At 42.4% G+C, this 20,424-nt stretch overlaps 1 protein-coding gene across 6 annotated transcripts in view; it reads right to left on the reverse strand.

The window, feature by feature from the left end:
• Positions 1 to 20,424, reverse strand: part of SSBP2 (single stranded DNA binding protein 2) — a 919,192-nt gene that overhangs the window by 823,821 nt on the left and 74,947 nt on the right. Inside the window, exon 1 of one of the 6 annotated variants that reach the window (XM_069224660.1) lies at positions 20,037 to 20,320. The exons of 4 other annotated variants lie outside the window; for them this stretch is intronic. In XM_069224660.1, coding sequence (XP_069080761.1) covers positions 20,037 to 20,092 — 56 coding nt within the window. In that variant the 5' untranslated portion in view covers positions 20,093 to 20,320. Of the gene's footprint in view, positions 1 to 20,036; positions 20,321 to 20,424 lie in introns of those variants that run through there. One more of the 6 variants, XM_069224626.1, reaches the window with a different exon arrangement.

Consider the following 20,424-nt stretch of genomic DNA (forward strand, 5'->3'; position numbering starts at 1 on the left):
TTCCAAATATAAGAGAGTGTGTAAAAAAGACGTCTATTTGAGAAATGCCCTGCAATTCACATGCTAGTATGGGCACCTCGGAATTCAGAGATGTGCAAATAACCACTGCTCCTCAAAACCTTATCTTGATCCCATTTTGGAAATGCAAAGGTTTTCTTGATACCTCTTTTTCACTCTTCATATTTTAGCAAATGAATTGCTGTATACCCAGTATAGAATGAAAACCAACTGCAGGGTGCAGCTCATTTATTGGCTCTGGGTACCTAGGGTTCTTGATGAACCTACAAGCCCTTTATATCCCCGCAACCAGAAGAATCCAGCAGACAAAACGGTATATTACTTTCAGAAATCTGACATTGCAGGAAAAAGTTACAGAGTAAAACAAAGAAAAATGGCTGTTGTTTTCAGCTCAATTTCAATATTTTTTTATTTCAGCTGTTATTTTCTGTAGGAAAACCTTGTAGGATCTACACAAATGACCCCTTGCTGAATTCAGAATTTTGTCTAGTTTTCAGAAATGTTTAGCTTTCCGGGATCCAGCATTGGTTTCACACCCATTCCTGTCACTAACTGGAAGGAGGTTGAAAGCACCAAAAATAGTAAAAATGGGGTATGTCCCAGTAAAATGCCAAATTTGTGTTGGAAAATGTGGTTTTCTGATTCAAGTCTGCCTGTTCCTGAAAGGTGGGAAGATAGTGATTTCAGCACCAGAAACCCTTTGTTGATGGCATTTTCAGGGAAAAAACCACAAGCCTTCTTTGGCAGCCCTTTTTTCCCATTTTTTTGGAAAAAATGAAATTTTCATTGTATTTTGGCTATTTTCTTGGTCTCCTCCAGGGGAAACCACAAACTCTGGATAACATTAGAAACCCTAGGATGTTGGAAAAAAAGGACGGAAATTTGGCGTGGTTAGCTTATGTGGACAAAAAGTTATGAAGGCCTAAGCGCGAACTACCCCAAATAGCCAAAAAAGGGCTCAGCACTGGGGGGGGGGGGGAAGGCCCAGCAGCTAAAGGGTTAAGAAAAACGCCATAATTCGGTTAGCACCTGTCCGTGCCACCGCGGTTTTTACTTCTGCAAAGCCTGGATTTATTTGTAATCACAAAATGTTTTTAATTTTGCTAAGCTTCTTGTTATAGTCAAAAAAGTAGTAAACACAAAAACAATGTTATTTTCTAATTCTCCTAAATGGGTTAGATGTAGAACTTACACCATATTTTATGTTTTTGCTATGTTTATGAAAAGGTTCCTCCCCAGAGGGCCTCTACCCTAGAACCTACTATACATGCAGCAGGATCTGGTGCATGGTACGACCTCTGGGAACACCCTGAGCTAAGTGCCCCAACATGAAAAACATATCCGAGCTTCTTGAGCTCTCACCGCTGGATGAAGCCTGTAAAACAATTCTACAGATATCTTCCGGCATGGGATCACTACAAGTTAACTGGAGAGATGGCAGGTAGGTGGCTCAACCCTTCAGTCCAGAGCCCAGCCAGATTCCTACATACCAATGTGTGTCAGAGAATCATTTGGATGTATCCACCAGAACACTACTGTCAGCAATCTTAAAAACAAGTTACTTACCAAAGAGAAAATCATCACAGAAAAACCTGTTCACCTTGTTTGAGAGAGTGCTTGTAAAATCGGCAGGGGGGCGTAGCTCCCGTGAGCTTTTGAGAAAAGCTGGCATGTTGTGTGCCACATATAAATGTGGTACCTGTATTCAGATTTTAGAAAGAGGCAGGACAGGCTGGCACCACTTTACCCTTTTTAACAATAGCACAAGAATTTCCACATGAAAACTAGCAAGTTGGTGCTGTACTGGATAAGAATATGTGCAATACCAAATAAACAAACTCAACGGTAGTTACAACGTTTTGAAAATACCAGTCTATGACAGAGTCCATGCTTCAAACTCAAGCGTCCCAAGTTAAGTGTCCTCATCAACTGTTCAAATAACCAACTACCACCACAAACGTGCATTCAGTGTGAACACAGACTCACATCCTACTTTCTTGAAAATGGACCAAAGATAACAAGCATTGACAAAGCTAATGGGTCTGTCCTACGATAACTATTGCGATTGGCATTGTTTTGTAGCTACGTTGGACTGCTGCTGTGCAGTATGGCCAAAACCAGTTTTTTAAAATGCGATATGACACTTGTAGTGTCTTGCATGATTTAGAACCTTTCTGGCTCCTCGAGGACACTATCAATGTTACATAATCAATAGAATAGAATGTATTTAAGCTTGCTTTAGATTGTTGGGGTTCACGGGTATACACAGAGCAATAAAGATGTGATTTACAGCTCCGTGTGTAGCCTAGTTATTCAGCTGGTGCCAAGCTGGGGAACATACTACAACTGGCGATGAGATAGGGGATCAGTAACACGAAGGCGAAAGTGCTCTTCTGGAGATTTTGCCTTGGTCCAAGGAAACTGCTTGTGCATGCCCTGTGTGCCTTTAAAGTGCTGAGTCGACGGTTGGCGTTTGCGTAGTCAAAAGCACAACTCCATCCAGTGTGAATGGAAAGAGCCTCATGGAAAAGTCTATGCATCGATGGTCTAGAAATTGCAACCAAGATCCTACAAAAAGGTACCCTGTTGCCATGCAAAATAATGTTGTACAATATACTTCAGCATTAACGCTCAAGTAGGATTTAATCAGATTTACAAAGCACAGTTAAAGACAAAATAACGCTGAAGGCGGATCAACCAGGTGTAATACAATACAAACAAATATAAAAAGGGATGAAATTTAAAAAATAAATAAAAATAATTTTACAAAGCCTGATAAGACAGTCATCACACAGTCAACAGTGGCGCCAAGAGAAGTGCCCAGGGTTGTGCTAAAGGAGCAGTCCATATTTCCAGCAGCCAGAAACATGCCAGAAGGCCGTTCCACCGATGGAGCCCATCAAGCAGTACCCCAAGGCTAGCCCATGGCAGGGTCACAGCCGGAATGGATGGAGTAATTGTACATAATTCTCTATATGTAGATATTTGTGTCTGTCTCATGATTTTCTAAAACATTGCAATTCTTCCTTTAACAGAGGTGTAGATGTAGTGTCTTGCATGCCTAGGATGGAACCTTTCTGACTCCCAAGGACTCCGTATCAATGTACCGTAATCGCTAGAATAGAATGTATGAACACTTCTTATAAAATCTGGAGTTCACGGACATACGCAGAGAAATAAAGACATGTGATTTACCACTCCACGAGTAGTCTAGTCATTCAGCGGGTAAGGCTGAATAAGACAGTACAACCCTCATCACGCAAGACTTTTTTTTTTTTTTTAATTATTGGTAGCCACGTGCTCCCCAAAGGCAACATGGAGAGGGGAAGAGCAGGCAAAAGAACGACGCAGGTGGGAGGAGAGGAAATGTGAGGAAAGAGGGGATGGAGTAAATAGGGACAACAGAGGGTTTTCAGAAGAGGCTATGGCAAGCAGACTCACAACAGAATGTGGTCAGGAAGGGCTGGGGGTCAAGCAGACAGACAACTGATTGTGGGTTGTCGGTACTGAGGGCAAGCAAACAGACAAGCAAGTGGGGGTGGGAGTTTGCAGTGATCAGGAATGGTTGGGGGCAAGCACTCGAACAATTGAGAGTGGGACAGGAGGCAACAAGAAGGTCAACCAAGGGTTACGGGATGGGCTGTGGAAACAGAGGGAGAGAAATACACAAGTGAGACAGAAGTACAACACATTCACTCTCATAGTGTGCTGTGCTTACATAAAAAGAAAAAAAATACAGCCTGTAAAATGAGTAGTGGAAGGACACAAGTAATGTGTCCATGCTCAAGGGTAGGAAATAACAAAAACAAGGAGATGGGAAAACATGTGGAAGCTGATGAATAAGAAGCATGTAAATTAGTGTAACGATGAAGCCAACAAATGGCAAGCAATGGGCAGCCTACTGTAAGGTTTAAAAATAAAAAAATAAAGTGTCTCTGCAAGAGATGCCGCACAGGCTTTTTTAGGTAAGACAGACTCGCACAATTTAGGGAATGTTAGGTTTGTGGCACAATTTAGGGAATGTTAGGTTTGTGGATGTTAACCCACAAGTACACACCTCCATACACCTCCATACACAACAGCACTAGTTAGGAACAACGCAGGAAGGATGATCGTTGGTCATACCTTCAAATTGAAAGAGTTGGCTTCTGGTGGCGTCCTGACAATAAGCAAGGTGGTAACAGAAGACACTCTAAAACACTTCACAAGGTACAACATGAGATCGCCTCGCCAGATAACCCAGATTGGAAATACTGTCAACACACATTGCCTCAAAATCCGGCGGAACTTCTTGCACCCTCCAATGAAACAAAATAATTGCTTCAGCAATTACAAAAGCATGTTGTCCGAATTATACAATACACTCATAGCCTTCATACACTCAGAAGCTGTACTGCAAGGCACTAGAACATGCTGGATAAGGGTGGACCATACAAACATGAGAAGTGTCACAGGAGGCCCATAGCAATCTATCTATTTTAAGACACTGAATTACTGGTATCTGTCACCTGCTAAGCTTCTCAAAGTGAAGCTACCCATCATTGATAAATATTTAAGGTATAACTCTCATTGCTGTAACTTATTCAATGTCCTGTGTACATGTGACCACCTATCCACCCTTCTGGCACAGTGGCTAGAATATACTGAGAGATACATGCAATAACTCCTTCCAGCTATCTGCTGAATTAGCCATCTTCCAAAACACCCTGGACATAGACAACACCACAATGGACTGATGCAGGTGGATGGCTACTGCACTATCCACTGACAAGATATGCATTTTCAGTCACCTGCAGGTGGCGATAATATCCACAAAGGAACTAGGGACATCAGGACTTTTCCAAACTCGCAACACAAGAGTGTCATTTACAGACTACAAGGCCAAGTGACACTAAACAACCGCATCTGTTACTCAATACTTCTGCAGATCCCTCCGCTTTCTCCCAATCCATATCTAAAATATGCCATGACAACTGGGTATTTGTCATCATGCTATGTACAACTGTAAAAATTCACAAGATTTAAAAGTTTATAAAACAATACATCATATGTAAAATATTCCATTTTGTTAACGCTTCAAATGGACCCTTTCAACGTTCTCACGTTTTAGATGTATCATTTTTTATCATATCTTTACTATACAATTAATGGGAAATATTCCACAACTCTACATTGTTGATTTTGCTGAAACTCACATTTCTTGTATTGAATGTATATATACACACACACTGTCAATTCTAAAAACTAAAAGTTTCATAAAGAGATTTCAAAGAAGAAAATTAAGCATGGTTATTGTCCTGGTGTTTTAGGGCGTTGTTTTTCATCAGAGTACATAAAACTAGTCTGTTAAGGTGAGCTACAGTAATTTTACTGGTTTTGTAAAGCGCTTCAATCATCCCCGGGGGGGATATCACAGCGCTGAGAACGCTAATTTCTCACAATATAAGGCACACCTAGCAGCAAATCTGGTTGAAGATGAAAGCAGAGGAGCTGGTCAGGGAAGAGACGATATCCAGTGGCAGTAAATTACATTGCACTGCTGCTAAGTGGGAGAATGTGCAGACACCTGACCTTTTTTTTTTAACTTTGTTGTTTTGGCTAGTGATAGGTTCTGTGATCTCGGATTACGGTAAAGTCTATAAAATTCAGGTTTAGAGCGAAGAATCTCAGGGCCAGAGTTGTATAGTGCCTTATGCGCAAAGCAGAGAATTTGTGAACTTTGCGCGATTGCACAGAGGCAGCAAGTGTAGAGTTTTTAAACAAGCTGAGCTAAATTTATCTTTGTTACCAATAAATATGGCTGCCGTATTTTGAATTACCTGGAGGCGGGACAACAGATAATCCGCCATGCCAGCTTAAAGCACGTTCCTGCAGTCTAAATGGTTTATAAGGCCTCTACTACGGTTCTGCGCAAGTCCACAGGAATCCACTGAAAGAGTTTCGCCAGCAGTTTTAGTATGCCAAAGTATTTAACACAAGTGGAGATAACTTGCTCTCACATCGGCAGACAATTGTCAGACTGCCCATGACTTTTGCTACATTCTTGGGCTGAGGGCTGAGCCAAGGGCAGTTGTTCACCAGGAAGAATTACAGATCTTTTGGGCCCTGACTAACAGCAGTATTTCTTTTTTCAGCATTCAATTTCGGGCAGTGTGCCCTCATCCAGCTTGCCACCTCTATAAGACAATTTGATAGGTTCTTCCTGGTTTCCTGATGATCTCCTATCGAGATTACTAGTTGGGTGTCATCAGCATAGGAACAGATTTAGAAGCCCCATTTCCTGACATTTTTAGAAATAGAGGACACAAACATTAAAAAGTGTGGGGCTTAACGAGGAGCCCTGAAGAACTCCACATTTGGTGTTTCGTGGGGGGGAGTGGGTGTCACCTAGTTTTACGGGTTGAATTCTCTCACTCAGAAAGAAACCAAGCCATTGTAAGGCTTTGGAATAGATCCCCATCTCAAATAGGCTCTTTATCAGTAAACAGCGAGACATCATCCCACAGAGTAGTCAAGTAAAATCAGTCCTGATCTACCTCACTATTATCCAATACAGCAAGCAGTGTCGCTTCGGTGCTGTTAGCCCTAAAGCCAGTCTGTGATCAATCTAGCCAATTATTGTTCCAGAAAGGTGGCAGGTTCGACAATAACTTGCTCTTCAAGAATGTTTGGCATACGGGGAGCTGAAAAATAGGTCGGTAGTTCAATAGAGTGGTTACGCCAATGCCAGATATCTTTACCAGGGGAAGAATTAATGCTTGTTTCCAAGAACTGGGGTATTCAGCAACGGACCAAGAGGTTAGAAATTTGAGCTAAAAATTGACTTAAAATAGGAGCTAAACGTGCGTCATCACGTTATCTACAGCAATTGACTGACCATGCAAGAACATTTGTGGTGGTTAGGTGTGTATGCAAAATGTAATTGTACACTGCATATGTAAAACGTAAAATTGAAATAAAAATTGTGTGCATTGTAAGGGCGATCACTAAAAGACAAGGAATAAATCAAACAAAATGCAGTTCGAATAAAATGCCTTCTTTATATTGAAAACATGAATTTATTTATTAAATTCCCCACACCTGGGGTAGAATCTGCGTGTACAAGTAAAGTGAGCTTTGAAGAAGATCACAAGGAATTTTAAGAAAAGGAGGGATAGCGCAAACCGCTATTAATGGTGACTGTATGGAGCTGCAACTAATCAACTGGCTTGCATATTCATTTAGTGTTAAGAAAGTAAACCTGAAAGTCACCTTTAGGAGATACTTAATAGAGGTGGATGTCAGCCAAAAACCTGTGACAAAATGGTAGTGATAAAGTGAAGGAATGGTTCACAAGACTCTTTGCAAATGGGAACAATGGGCTTTGCAAGTACGTCTTTCATTAAAAAGATACTGTTTTATAACCAGGCAGGAGACAATGTACAACACATGGGAGCACAGCATACAGGTTAAAAGCTTTTAAAATTATGAAGAAGATACCTGTAAATTATGAGACATAGGAAGTGTTCAACTAGGTTTTCTCAGGAAACACAAGTTTAAAAAGTTCTAAATCAACAAGCTTACAAAATCAAAATTTCATTGATCAAAACATACTTGAAAATAAAGATTGCTAAGATATATAAAACTAAGTGGCAGATCAAAACCCTGCTTCAGGGCACTTTGTTAGGATTTGTCTGGTACATTGGCCCATCCATAGTTCTCAACTGCGCACTGACCCAAGTGCCTGCACCTAGTGCAGTCAGAACTGCAGCAAACCAAGTTCATTCAAACAGTTCTTCTTAAAGCACAAACTTATGGTGGGATCTCTATACACATACACACACACACCCATACACACACACACCCATACACACACACACCCACACACACACACACCCACACACACACACACACCCCCCCGCGATATTCACTCCAAAAAAAAGGTTACAGGGACGTTATAGTTAGGTTCTGAATTTACTCATACAAACCCATAGAAATTCAGCAGTTATAGCTAGAGTTATTTCAAGTAAGTATACCTCACGCCCTAAGGTAACTATAACTCACGCTACAGCCATGCTTAGTTTTTTCTTTAATTATTTGACTGCTGTTTCATTCATATTTTTAATGATGCTATATAAGTTGTCATGAGTTCTGTAATATCTGGGGTAATTGGCAGTGCATGGTGAGGGAGTGTGTTATAGTACTTCAGAGCTATGCCTGTCTGCACAAATAATTTGTAGTACCCCAGAGAGGAGGTGGTTCCCCCGGCATCACTTTAACAACATTGCTCCGGAGAGGTGACAGTCCCCAGGCGCAGTGGGGTGCTGCGCGGGTACCCCAGCAGAGATAACAGTCTCCCGTGTGCTCCCCTCCTATTTTTCCAAAATGCCCCCTGGACCTGCCCACCCGTGGCCAATATTACAAGCAAGCGCAGGAGACTACACTTGCTTTTTTGACCAAAATTGCACCAAAACTAGCAGATAGTTGCTGTTTCTGCTGATTTTTTTTTTTTTTTTTAATGCTTTTTAGCCGTGGGGAGCCCCTGCACCAAGGCAAGAAAGGTAGGGTAAAGGTACCCTTCTCCCTTTTCTTCTATTTATTTTTTTTAGACTCGGCTGAAGCAGAGTCTCAAAATGGCTGCAAACACTTCTAGGTTGAAGTGTTTGCAGCCAATCAGATCTCTGCACCAGATCGTTGGTATTTGCAAAGTTGTCACAACCTTAGCTTTACAAATTTGGATTTCCTTTAATTTCTTCTAAACTACCAAACTGATTTACACCAAATAAAAAAAGGTTCATATGTGGACCAAGAGCTACTCTGCCAAATTTGAGTCATTCGGGCTGCAGCCGTGTTTAAAGAGTCAGTGGGAAAGGCATTTTTTTTTTTTTTTTTTTTTTTTTTTACACCCTTTTTTCCTCAGCTCCCGAATGACTGATCACCCCGAACCTTTCCATGCACAACAGGACCCTAGAGGGCGCTTTTTCTGGAAAATGTTAAGATTAGTCAAGCAGTGTCAAAAGATATAGGCAAGACAAAAAAGGCTTCTTCAACGGCAATTAGGTCCCAACTATACCTACTGGCGACCACCAGTAGGATGGAAATATTATAATAAATATATCCAAGAAAGAAGTGACTCAAACAGATGGTCTCACCAAAGAACAAAAATATATTTCCACTACAATGTCAGCCAAAGGTTACAGGGACGTTATAGTTAGGCTGACTTCTTACTCGTACATAAAATACGAAACCACAGAAATTCTGGAACTACGACTGGTGAATGTCAATCTAACTATAATGTCCCTGTAACCTTTTGTTTTCTCAGTGAATTTCTATGTTGTTGTTTTTTTCTAACGAAAATTTATATAAATAAAATTTCCATATGTTTATACAACTACTGCCATGAAAGTGTGTATTTTCTGCCTGCTTTTGATTTGTAGATCCTTCAGAATTTTACACCAGGGGCCGTGCAGAGCGACTCAGGGGTACTACAGATCAGTTGGAGAAAAAAAATGCGCAATTTTGTGCCCATTAGTGACCCCCTCAATGTGTCCTATGGGGTCAGGATACCTCTATCCTGACCACTTATATGTTTTTCCCTTTTTTAATTCCCTCCTCTGACCCATGCAAAATGGTGGCCGCTACTTTCTTTCAGGTTGCAGCCAGCCAGTCAGGGCCTTGCTTTTGGTCAGACATCGGCAGATCCTCGCAAGTGGATCTGTGTCCCTAGACATCTATATTTAATTTCCTGAATTACTCCTTAATGACCTTTAGGGCACGGCCCTAAAGGTCAGGGGCCACACAGTCCCCCTCCCCTGGCAGATTTTGACCCCAGGGGACCCCTTTCCCCCAAGGGCCCAACTCTATTCAATAGGGGAGGGGGCTGCGCAGCCCCTGCAGTCCCAGCCTGCTCGCCGCCTCCTGTGGAAGCTGGCATTGCTGTCATAGACAGGAGCTGTTAAACATGCAGCTCCCTGTCTGTGTGAGCAATTGTTTCCTGATTCCCTGCCCACATCTCTGCAGACAGGGAAACAGAGGAAACTTCAGCTCCCACCAAGCGAGAGCTGTTTGATACCTCTTGCTTGGGGGAGCAGAGTTGTGTTTGCTCTGACTTGCTGTGAGCAGTTAAAGATCCCAACAAGTCAGAGCAAACAGCTATGTCCCCAGGGTGGGTACCCTGAGACATTGCATGAGCCAGCCTTGGGGGGTGGCAGTCCCCATGGTCTTTATTGGCTCCTCGAGAGGGCCACACACCCCCTCCAACCTTTAACTTTGACCTTGGGAGGTAGTGGTGCCTGGGGCCAGAGGGGAGGTTGTATTGGCCTCCCCCCTTAAAACAATTGTTTTACCCCATGGAGGCGGTGGTTGCCAGGGTGCAGGGGGTTGGGGAGGGGAGGGGGGAGCATGGGCACACTTATTTAATAAAGTCCCGGGGAAGGTGGCGGTCCCCGCAGCGCAAAGTGCCATAGGAAGGGGCTCTGTGCAGCCCCTTCCTAAGGAGCCCCCAGGACCTGGCCCATCCAGGGGCTCTATTCAAAACATGCGTGAATCCGTGCTTTTTTTTTTCCTTTTTAAATTTTTGCTGTCAATTTGTTGCAAATTTGCAGCCAACATATATATATATTTATTGTTTGTGCTTTTTTGCCTCTGGGACCTCCGCACCAGAGATAAGGGGTCAGGGTGTCTCTATCACGGCCGCTTTTTTTTTTCCCCCCATTGTTTTTCTGGGACTCTGCTTAAGCAGAGTCCCAAGATGGCAGCCAAACAGATCTCTGCACAAGCTTGTTATTATTCACGAAGTTTCGCAGCCACAGAAATACAAATCTGGATTTCCTTAAATTTCTCAACAACTACTTAACGGATTTACACCAAATAACAAAACATGTAATCTGTATACCGAAAGCTACATTTCTGACAAATTTGGTGCAATTCCATCCAGCAGATCGGGTTGTAGTTGTTTTCACAACTACTATGGGAAACGCACATTTCTGACCCTCCAACCTTCCTTTTTTGTCAGCCCCGCTTGACGGATCACAGCAAAACTTTACCTGAGCAACAAAAATCACCAACACTTTTTCTGGAAACTTTTCGTGAAGATTTGTCAAACTGTGCCAAAGATGTAGGCAAGTCAAAGAAATGCCTTGGCTAAGGAAACACAGTTCTCCCTCTACCTACTGGCCACCACCAGCAGTGTGTAAGTATATATATATATATATATATATATATATATATATATATATATATATATATATAGGAACAAATCAGCCTCCCACAGTAAGCTGACATTTTACATTAATATTACACCATTAATGATACACTCTAGGGAAGGTAATGTTTTGGATTACCTGGTGACTGAATGATACAATGCTAGGGTATAACTAGATGTTGTTTTTAACTGAGCTCAAACATATTTGACGTATGACAGGAGGTTACACATAGGGCCTCATTACGTCTTAAGACCGCCAGCCTCGCAATGGCGGTCAGACCACCCTAGACAGGGCAGTCCGACCGCCCCATTTTGACCGTGGCAGAGCCGCCACAGTCAAACTGCCGACACCGCCAGGATGCAGCCAGCCTGCAACCTGGTGGTTCCGGCAGCTGTAATTCGCCAGGGCAGCAATGCAAGTAGCACTGCCCTTGGGGTTACAAGTCCCCATCTGGTGTTTACAGCCATGGAAAGGCTGGCGGAATGTGGGCGTCAGAGGGCCCCTGCACTGCCCATGCACTTGGCATGGGCAGTGCAGAGGCCCCCATGCACAGCCCCATCCAAAATTTCACTGCCCAAGTTACGGGCAGTGAAATGCCAGACAGGTGCTGCTGCAACCAACGCACCACAACATTGCCGCCGGATCATAATTAATGTTGTGGTGAGTGTTCTGCTGGGCCAGCTGGCAAAAACTATGTTTTCGCCCACTGGCCCAGTGGAACACTCCTAATATGACGGGCAAAAGACCTCCATTACTGTCTGTCTTTTGCCTGAAGCGGTTTCAGTGGTCCTGTGAAAGGGCCACCGAAGTCATAACGAGGCCCATAGTGTGAACACTTGGAGGGAAAAGAACACCCTCTCACTGCCCCCCCCCCAAAAAATATGATTTTGCTGAGATTCTAATTCTAATCTAAGAGGCACTTCTCTAGGTCAGCCAGACTATGCACATTAAACTCAAAAGCTATGTTGGAAATATGCCTTGGGCAGGGAATGGTCTAGTGTCTGGGGTTTCATGAACGAGTGTTGTCCTTTAAAGGCTGCTTGGGTCCATAATTGATCACTAAATGGGGTAGTACCAAGCACAATACCAAACTACCCCAAGTAACTAAATAGAATTCTATTTGCAGAAGTGAGAGCTACATGAAGAGCCCCAAACAGTTGTGATTTTGGAAAAACATGCCCCTTGCACCATATATAAATGACGTCTGGCAGTGGCCGACGGCTGACTAGGATTTCAAGTCCTGAACTTTGGTGTGAATTTTTCCAAATCAAGTTAAAAAAAATTCACGGAGATGTGACTGTTGCATGGCAAAGGATTCCTCAAAATGAAAGGGTTTTTTTCCCATGTTTATAGGGTGAGGAAATGTAGAATGGCAAGACACAACGGATTACTTGTTATTTGCTGGTCGCAGTACATAAACCACAAATTAGACACCAACGTGTTGTATCCAAGACTGTACAAACTGCCAGAAACACATGTGGTTGCAAATATACATCAACGCAAATTTGGCTCTACACTGGCAAGTACACCTCAGGAAGTTAAACCCTTGCTTCTGTGATCTATAGGTCACAAGTCTGAATCTTGTAAGGTTCACTTAGACGGTTGACTCAGCAGTCTATCCTGCAGAGGGTGGTGGGTTAGAGCATTGATCATTTGATTAATAATGGCTCCTGATATTTATTTATTTTACAGTTATTAGACATTGCAGAAGGGAACTGAAGATATAATAAACAAGTTACTAAAAGAAAGTTAAGACCACATTTTTGTAGAAAAGTAGAAAATTTACTGGCTGACTTCATTTCACACCAGATCCAGTATATTTGCAAATATTTCTTATATCTTCTATGTTAACTGGGTTGTGAAGGGTAAATTCTTGAATTATACTGTGATGACAAGCAAGGTTTTGATTTATTATTAACATTGGTAGAGACTGTTTACAACAGTTTGTAGGGCTTGCTGTTTAGAAAAGCATCTCAAAATTAGATGCAAATGGAACCTTTCACAAAGATTCTGGACAACGTTGCAACTCGCTGTACAAGTTACATCTATGAATTTAACTTACAACATTCAACCTACTGATATATGCTTCTGCATTAAACAAGTCTCAGGAATGTAAATATGGTAGAAATACAAGTGCAGAAATGCACACTACTAAAGAAAGCCACCTTTCTCCCATTTCAGTAACACTGTCACAAGTAGTTTCTACATTGTGTAACACAAGCATGCATAAAGTTACCAAAAAAAAAAAAAATCACAAAACTTTACTTTAAGTTCTAATTTTTTATCCTACCAAAACACTTTTCCCACATATGCTTCTTCTTAAAACATATTGTGATTCAACATAGGGGAGATGCTACCCACCCACTCCAAATCCATAAAGTCTGTTTCCATGTAAACATCATTCGAAAATCTCACTCCATTTACTTCACATCCTATTTTTGAAGGACATAAATTACTTAATATCCAGCTAAATTACACATGCATAAACTTAGCTTTTTCAAGCTTACACCTGCTTACATAATTAAGTTTTCCTGGGGTAAATAATATTAACGCCTAAAAAAAAGTCTGGTATCAATATTAGTAGGCTAAAAGCTTTCTGGCTGCATTTCAACATTTTCTGACTGGCAGTCACAAAACGCATAAATTATTAACGGTCGCCAAGTTGCTGATGGACTAAGTCAGTGTTCTTCCAACTTTATAAAGCTGCCCCCGTGTGTAAAAAAAATAAAATAAAAAAAATAAAAAACTCATCTGCCATAATTTTTCTCTGTTAAAATATGTCCACACATATTTAAACATTACAGTTAAGTTATGTTATTCTTTACAAACATGCAATCAAATGCATGACTGCCAAACATACTATGCTGGTCAGCCAGCCCTTTACTAAATTGTAAAAAGTATCCATAGTGTCATTATTGTAATAGTTTTTATATAGCGCTTACAACCCCTGACATGGAGTCAAATTGCTTTTCGGCGAGTAGCACGCTACTCCGGAACCCAAAAGCAATTAGTGGTGGATTAGTATAGGGAAATAGGAGTACAGTTTTAGCATTATTATCAGTTAATTTGCGCCACGGATGTGAGTTTGTTAGTTGGATTGACTGGAGTAATGGAGGGGTGGAGGAGGGAAGAATCCAGAAGTGTTAATTGGGAGTTTATGGTAATAGTATGAGGCTTGGGATGAGTAAAGGGGTGATGGAGGAGGAAAGAGTCTGTGGAAAGGGTTAGGAAGATCATAGTAGTCGGAGGGGTTTTGGATGAGTCAAAGGTGAGAAATGAGGGAGAATTTAGTAGGGTTTTTGGGAGATCATGGTAGTAAACTGAGGTTTAGGTGAGTTACTTGTGGAAGGGGAGGAAAAAGCTTAGGTAGGATTATTTAGGAGATGAAAGTAGCATGGGTTTGGGATGAGTCAGGGTGGGGACGGAGGATAGATTGATAGAGACATGGTGATGGGTAGACAAAGTAAAGCTTACAAGAGTAAATATATAATATTTGTATTTATAATTTTATGTATATACATATATACACACACACATTTTGATTATTATTTTTATTTAATTTATTCATTATTATTTTTAATTTACTTATAATTTGAATTGTATTTATAGATTTTATATTTGTATTTAATTTCTCTCTAGTACAGTAGCACTAGTGTAATAGATAGATATGTAAATACATAGTAAGGGAATATATGTACAAGGAATATAATAATGGGTATAATATGAGAAGAAAAGTAGTACTGTATAAACAAATACTTTCAAGATTTGTAATATTTGAAGTTAATTAATAAGTTATCAGAAATGGTACAGGGGAGCAATGTTCCCTGTAAGGCGCCCGAGCGCGCACCTTTCCTTCCCATCGCGCAGGCCCATTTGGCAAGCGCGCACAAATGTTCCACCATTCCTATACTTTGTGGTAGTTTATATGCGTTATCACTTTCTAAGCCTAAATAAGCCTTTTAGAGCGATATACGTGCTCCCTTAAGGCAGATAATGCTCATATTTGAATCTGGATTGAAGTCAATGAAAACAGCGTTTAAATGCCGCGGGAGTGTTTTAAACATCATTTGGCGTACTTTAGCATACAAGCGAGCAAGTGATATTTGTCTTGGAAATTAATGGTTAATGAGTTAGGAAATGCTTCAGAACAGTAGAAAATGTGCTGTTATCAAATGTTCCACCATTCCTATACTTTGTGGTAGTTTATATGCTTTATCACTTTCTAAGCTTAAATAAGCCTTTTTGAGCGATATACGTGCTCCCCTAAGGCAGATAATGCTTATATTTGAATCTGGATTAAAGTCAATGAAAATAGCTTTTAAATACCGCGGGGAGTGTTTTAAACATCATTTGGCGTGCTTTAGCATACAAGCGGGCAAGTGATATTTGTCTTGAAAATCAATGGTTCATGAGCTAGGAAATGCTTCATAACAGTAGAAAATGTGCTGTTATCAAATGTTCCACCATTCCTATACTTTGTGGTAGTTTATATGCGTTATCACTTTCTAAGCCTAAATAAGCCTTTTAGAGCAATATACGTGCTCCCCTAACAGGTCATGTCCTTGGGGTGTGCAACCAGGTCACAAAACTACCTTGATGCCCTATTGCATGGAGCAATGATATCCCTTTTTTGCTTTAGTGGTATGGAGAGGCTAATGCCAAAGAACTTGGCTAGTTATGCGCTGCGCGGGCGTGAATGGTCAATTTCTTGGCGCACATATCCTTGGCTGCAGCGCACAAAGACCGCACACTGCCGCACACAGTGGAAAAAAATTAGAGGGAACATTGCAGGGGAGCTGAGGAATATTTGTAGTCCCTCCCCATTTGACACTTACTCCCAATCAGCATATAAATAGAGGTTGAAGTGGGTGGGATAAGAGGGGCATGACATGCCCATTTTTTTTTTATATCAAAAAAGTAAGTGTTCCCCTTCTTTTCATAAAAAGACAACCATTCCAGTACGGATAATTCCGATAGTTTAAATGCCTCAGTTGAATTGTCATTCAGTGAGTCTCATGTGCTGTGAAACTAAAGCTAGGCAGACGGCTAAACAAGAAACAAGCCTTCCTGCCATGGTGTCTACTTGCCTGAATGAAATACAAATGTGCGCTACAAGTTGCCCTGCAAATGTGACACGTAATCTACAAATGTAAACGATGCTTGGAGCCGGTACTGAATCTAATTTAATCACTCAGCACTTTGTAATGACTAAGATGTATTATTTTTGAGCGGTAGTACAAAGAGTTAGCAATAAGCTATGAAGTGTGTGGTTTTAAGTGTAATTGTATTTATATAGTGCTTACTCCAGCTGGAGGTGTTTAAGGGACAGTAATCTAAAAAACTAAATTCATTACATATAGCCTGGGTATTACTAAAATCTATATTTTGTAAGTACCATTTTATCTTAAACCTCTTTGCATATTTTGTAGCATTCTATGTTATACTGTGTGTAATGCAAGTTTAAAATAATTACTTACCTATGCACAGTGCTTTCTGTCACAGGCTGTGTCCTTGTGGCACTACAAAGAAACAAGTCTCTACTCTCCACTTCACCAACCAAGATTAAATTATGTGGCTTTCTAGTTACACACAGACCTCTGCAGTGCATCAACTAACATTTCATAGCCTATCACAGTGCGTTTCCCACTGAGTAACAACTTGTTTTTATTAATTATTTATTTAAGATGCAAAAATTTTTTGTAGTTACCCCATAGTGAAAAGCTTACATACTACGTTTTTTAGCCACACCTTTGACCCCGCCCCACTGTATTTCGCATCAGTTCCCATACTTTTTTTTTTTTTTAATGCACTTTAACCACTGGATATAACTAACAGTTGTTGGTGATGGCCCATTACAGAGTGGATTTCTGCATCATATTTTTTCTCCACTTGAAACGAAGCAGTGTTTTCAGAATGTTGAATCTCTTAAAAAGAGCATGTGCCCCCAGCCCCCACCAACTGATCAATTAAGGCCCGCCCCTAGTTTGAAGACCTCTGGGCTAACCGCTGAAAGCAAACATTGTGTGCTTTATTACCAGTCCATTGCATAGTGGGTAACTTGAATGTGCTTTCTTACTTCCATGCGTATATTTGGTAATGTAATTAACGACCCCAGGCCGAAAGAGGGCAATCAATACAAAGCCTAACAATCTCGCTTTCTAAAACTCTGCATGCATTCTTAACACTCTATTACAGTTAATTATATGTTTAGAGGACACCCATTTTAAGTTATGCGAGCAGCTTCAGATCCTTAAAACAACTAAGGTTATCTAGAGCCTTCGCATTACCGCAAGGCGACCTTCTGGCTCACTGGGAATCAGAACTAAAAGCATGTTTGTACACATAGTAGAAAGGTGTCTCGTCATATAATAATATATTAAGGGTTTCTAGAAAAACAAATGTTTTGTTGCCCATGCAACATGCAATGCGCTTTGACTATACAATTGCTTGCTCCGCCCTATATATAAACATTAATAAAATCAAAGCCTGCTCTGCTCACCCCCAACCACTGTTTACAGCTCAATTTGTATGAATGTATGATCGGATCCTCCCCACTAAACCATATCCCCTATTCGTGTTCTAATCAGGGAGGGTCTCGGTACGCATGTGCACGAGGAGCCGAGTGTTAAGAGGTCCTCCCCCCCCATTTCCGCCCCCCAAGAGGACCATGCAGGATCAGACACACCTTAGGTACAGTTGATTGGAAATGTGGGCTCCCGAGTCCATACATGTTAATAAATCCTAACAGCCAATCATGGTGTAGGCAGGGACCGTACAAGCATCATTTTGGAACGTGCCCATTATCTCCACTTGACCCTCATCAGGCGGGAAAATTACATTACTCTACACTGGAGGTATTAGTTTATTTTCTGACATTAATCATGTCACGCTAAACTGCAAAGAAGTGGAAACTATGGACTGCCTCGCTGTCTGAATCCATGAGAAACAATCTAAAACAACAGATGAGCTCATCAGTTATGCAACCGCTGGCTTCTTTCGTGAGATAACTGTTCGGTGGTGCACCTTTAGCAGTGTTGTGTGCCTAGGAAACCATTCTCCGAAAACCTAGAGTATAGAAATTAAAACATTTGGTCCAGGGGTTTGTCTGGATGTCATTCACCGGTGTGCACATTTCTTGGCGCCCCACTCAGCCCCTCCTGATTACCTGAAAAGGCTGTGTGTCAGAGCTGTGAAGTGGCATCAGAGTTCCTCTTTCACATTGCGGTGCACCTTCGACAGTCTGCAGAAAGAACGGCTCTAACGCGTCTGCGGGTGGGGTTTGCCAGGCAACCTTGTGGGGTGAGCATCAGATACCTGGTATGAGACAGGGAACCCGGAGTAGCGTGCATATAGCCGAGAACGGCTGTGTGCACTCACCAAAAGGTTCCGCAGGCTGTATCAATTCACCCTCGCCCTTAACGCATGAAGTAGAGGCAGTGAGTGCGTGCATCTCATTACTCGCCATGTGCAGGTGGCAGAGAGACAACTCACGTGCAGCGCTCCTTTCCGGTGCAGGCAGCGGGGCCCTCGTCATTCCACGCCCATGTGTCCCTGACTGTGTAGGAAGCAGTCAGTGTGTGTGCAGGAACTAGAAGCATTATGTGTGCAAACGCTAGAGGCATTATGTGTGCCCTTCGTACGTCTCCTTCCTGCGCAAGGAGGCAGTCCAATCCGAATCATGGTCAGGTTAAATATGCCTGACCTCCGATTCTGCGCTGGAGACCTTTGCACCCCACGCAAGCCAAGCACCACAGGAAGAAACGAGGAATGTCTATAGTGTAATACAACCGTGGCAAGAAACGAGTATAGCGCCTGGAAACATAATTTCGATTCAAAGCACAATGTTCGATTTACTATTTTATCCACCACTGGAGACTGACTATCGATGCCTAAATGTATCGATAGAAATGCTTTCGGTCACATACACAACATTAAAGCAAACCAGTTAAACCCCGCCTCACTTAAACTCCAAATTGGTCATGTCCCACGGACTGTATGCAGACAGGGAGGCAGGTGGTTGTGTACAAGAGAAGGCGACACTGGCTCGTTTTAAAAGGGGCGCTACACGCCGCTTCCTGTGTTACGTAAGTTATGACAGAGACGGGAGCTCAGGTCTGATAGGCGATGGTGCAGAGACCTCTTCTCCGGCACCACCCGAGGGTCACCGAAGAGCCCAACGGGCAACCTAGTACTGACTGTGCAAACTGCATGTGCCTGAAGTTAATGATGCACGAACAGCAACCCCGTGCCTGTCGTACCAGGTGTCACAAACTGTGAGCTCCTGTCGCTGCAACACTCAATGAAGCATTACGGGGGATCCTAGGAAAAAAGTACATACCCAGCTGACAGCAGAAACACATTGTTTCACATTCGCCCTTTGTAGAGGTAAAATGTAATCTCAAAAGGTAATTTGTCGTCCCAGAAAGAAGCGTTTGTCTACATCCTACAGTAATAAATGATAACCCAACAAAAACACGCATCGCCCAAATACATGAACCAGTCCTTTGCGGTTTGTTAGATGTCACTTCTGCCCACTCGAAATACGATTCCCGCAGGTATCAAACCTGTAAAATACTTCTGCTGCTTAATTATTATACATATGAATAAAACTGCCCTCCAAGACTGTGCCACTAAACGATAAGCAGAATGTACAGCATCCCAGCCCGGCTGAGTGTCCCGGAGCAGACACGGTGACGTTCCAGGTGCGCAGGTTTGTGAACATGTGCCCAGTGGAATCGAGCTGCACTGCCACGGCAAGAGTACATTATGTCCCACTGCACCAAGACGCACTGACGACATCCGCCCGACCTCCCCAGCCCCGCCGCCTGCACTCACTTCTCGCGGGCCTGATTGTCGGACGGCACGCCGCCGCTCTTGCTTTTGCCGTACATGCTGCACTCAGCGCCGATTGGCAGCACCGGTCAGCCGCTCACAGCCTCCCCGGGAACAACCCCGTCGCCATGGCGACCAGAAGCAGCGTTGCCAGCCATTGGTTCGTGGTCTACCAGTGACACGCCCCTTTGTCTTGGTAACGGCGGATGACCGACAGCTTTGACCAGGAGAGGGTGGTAGCAGAGACAACAGCCCGCCACCTCCTTCACCTACCTCCTCTCGTCTCTTCCCCTCCCCCAGCCTCCTCCTCCTCCTCAGCTCCCACCCCTCCCCTTCCTCTCCGAGCTCAGGGGGAATTTGAAACTATTCTAGACAGATTTTAAACAACTGG

The sequence above is a fragment of the Pleurodeles waltl genome, chromosome 1_1 (genome assembly GCF_031143425.1).
Source record: "Pleurodeles waltl isolate 20211129_DDA chromosome 1_1, aPleWal1.hap1.20221129, whole genome shotgun sequence".
Lineage (NCBI taxonomy): Eukaryota > Metazoa > Chordata > Amphibia > Caudata > Salamandridae > Pleurodeles > Pleurodeles waltl.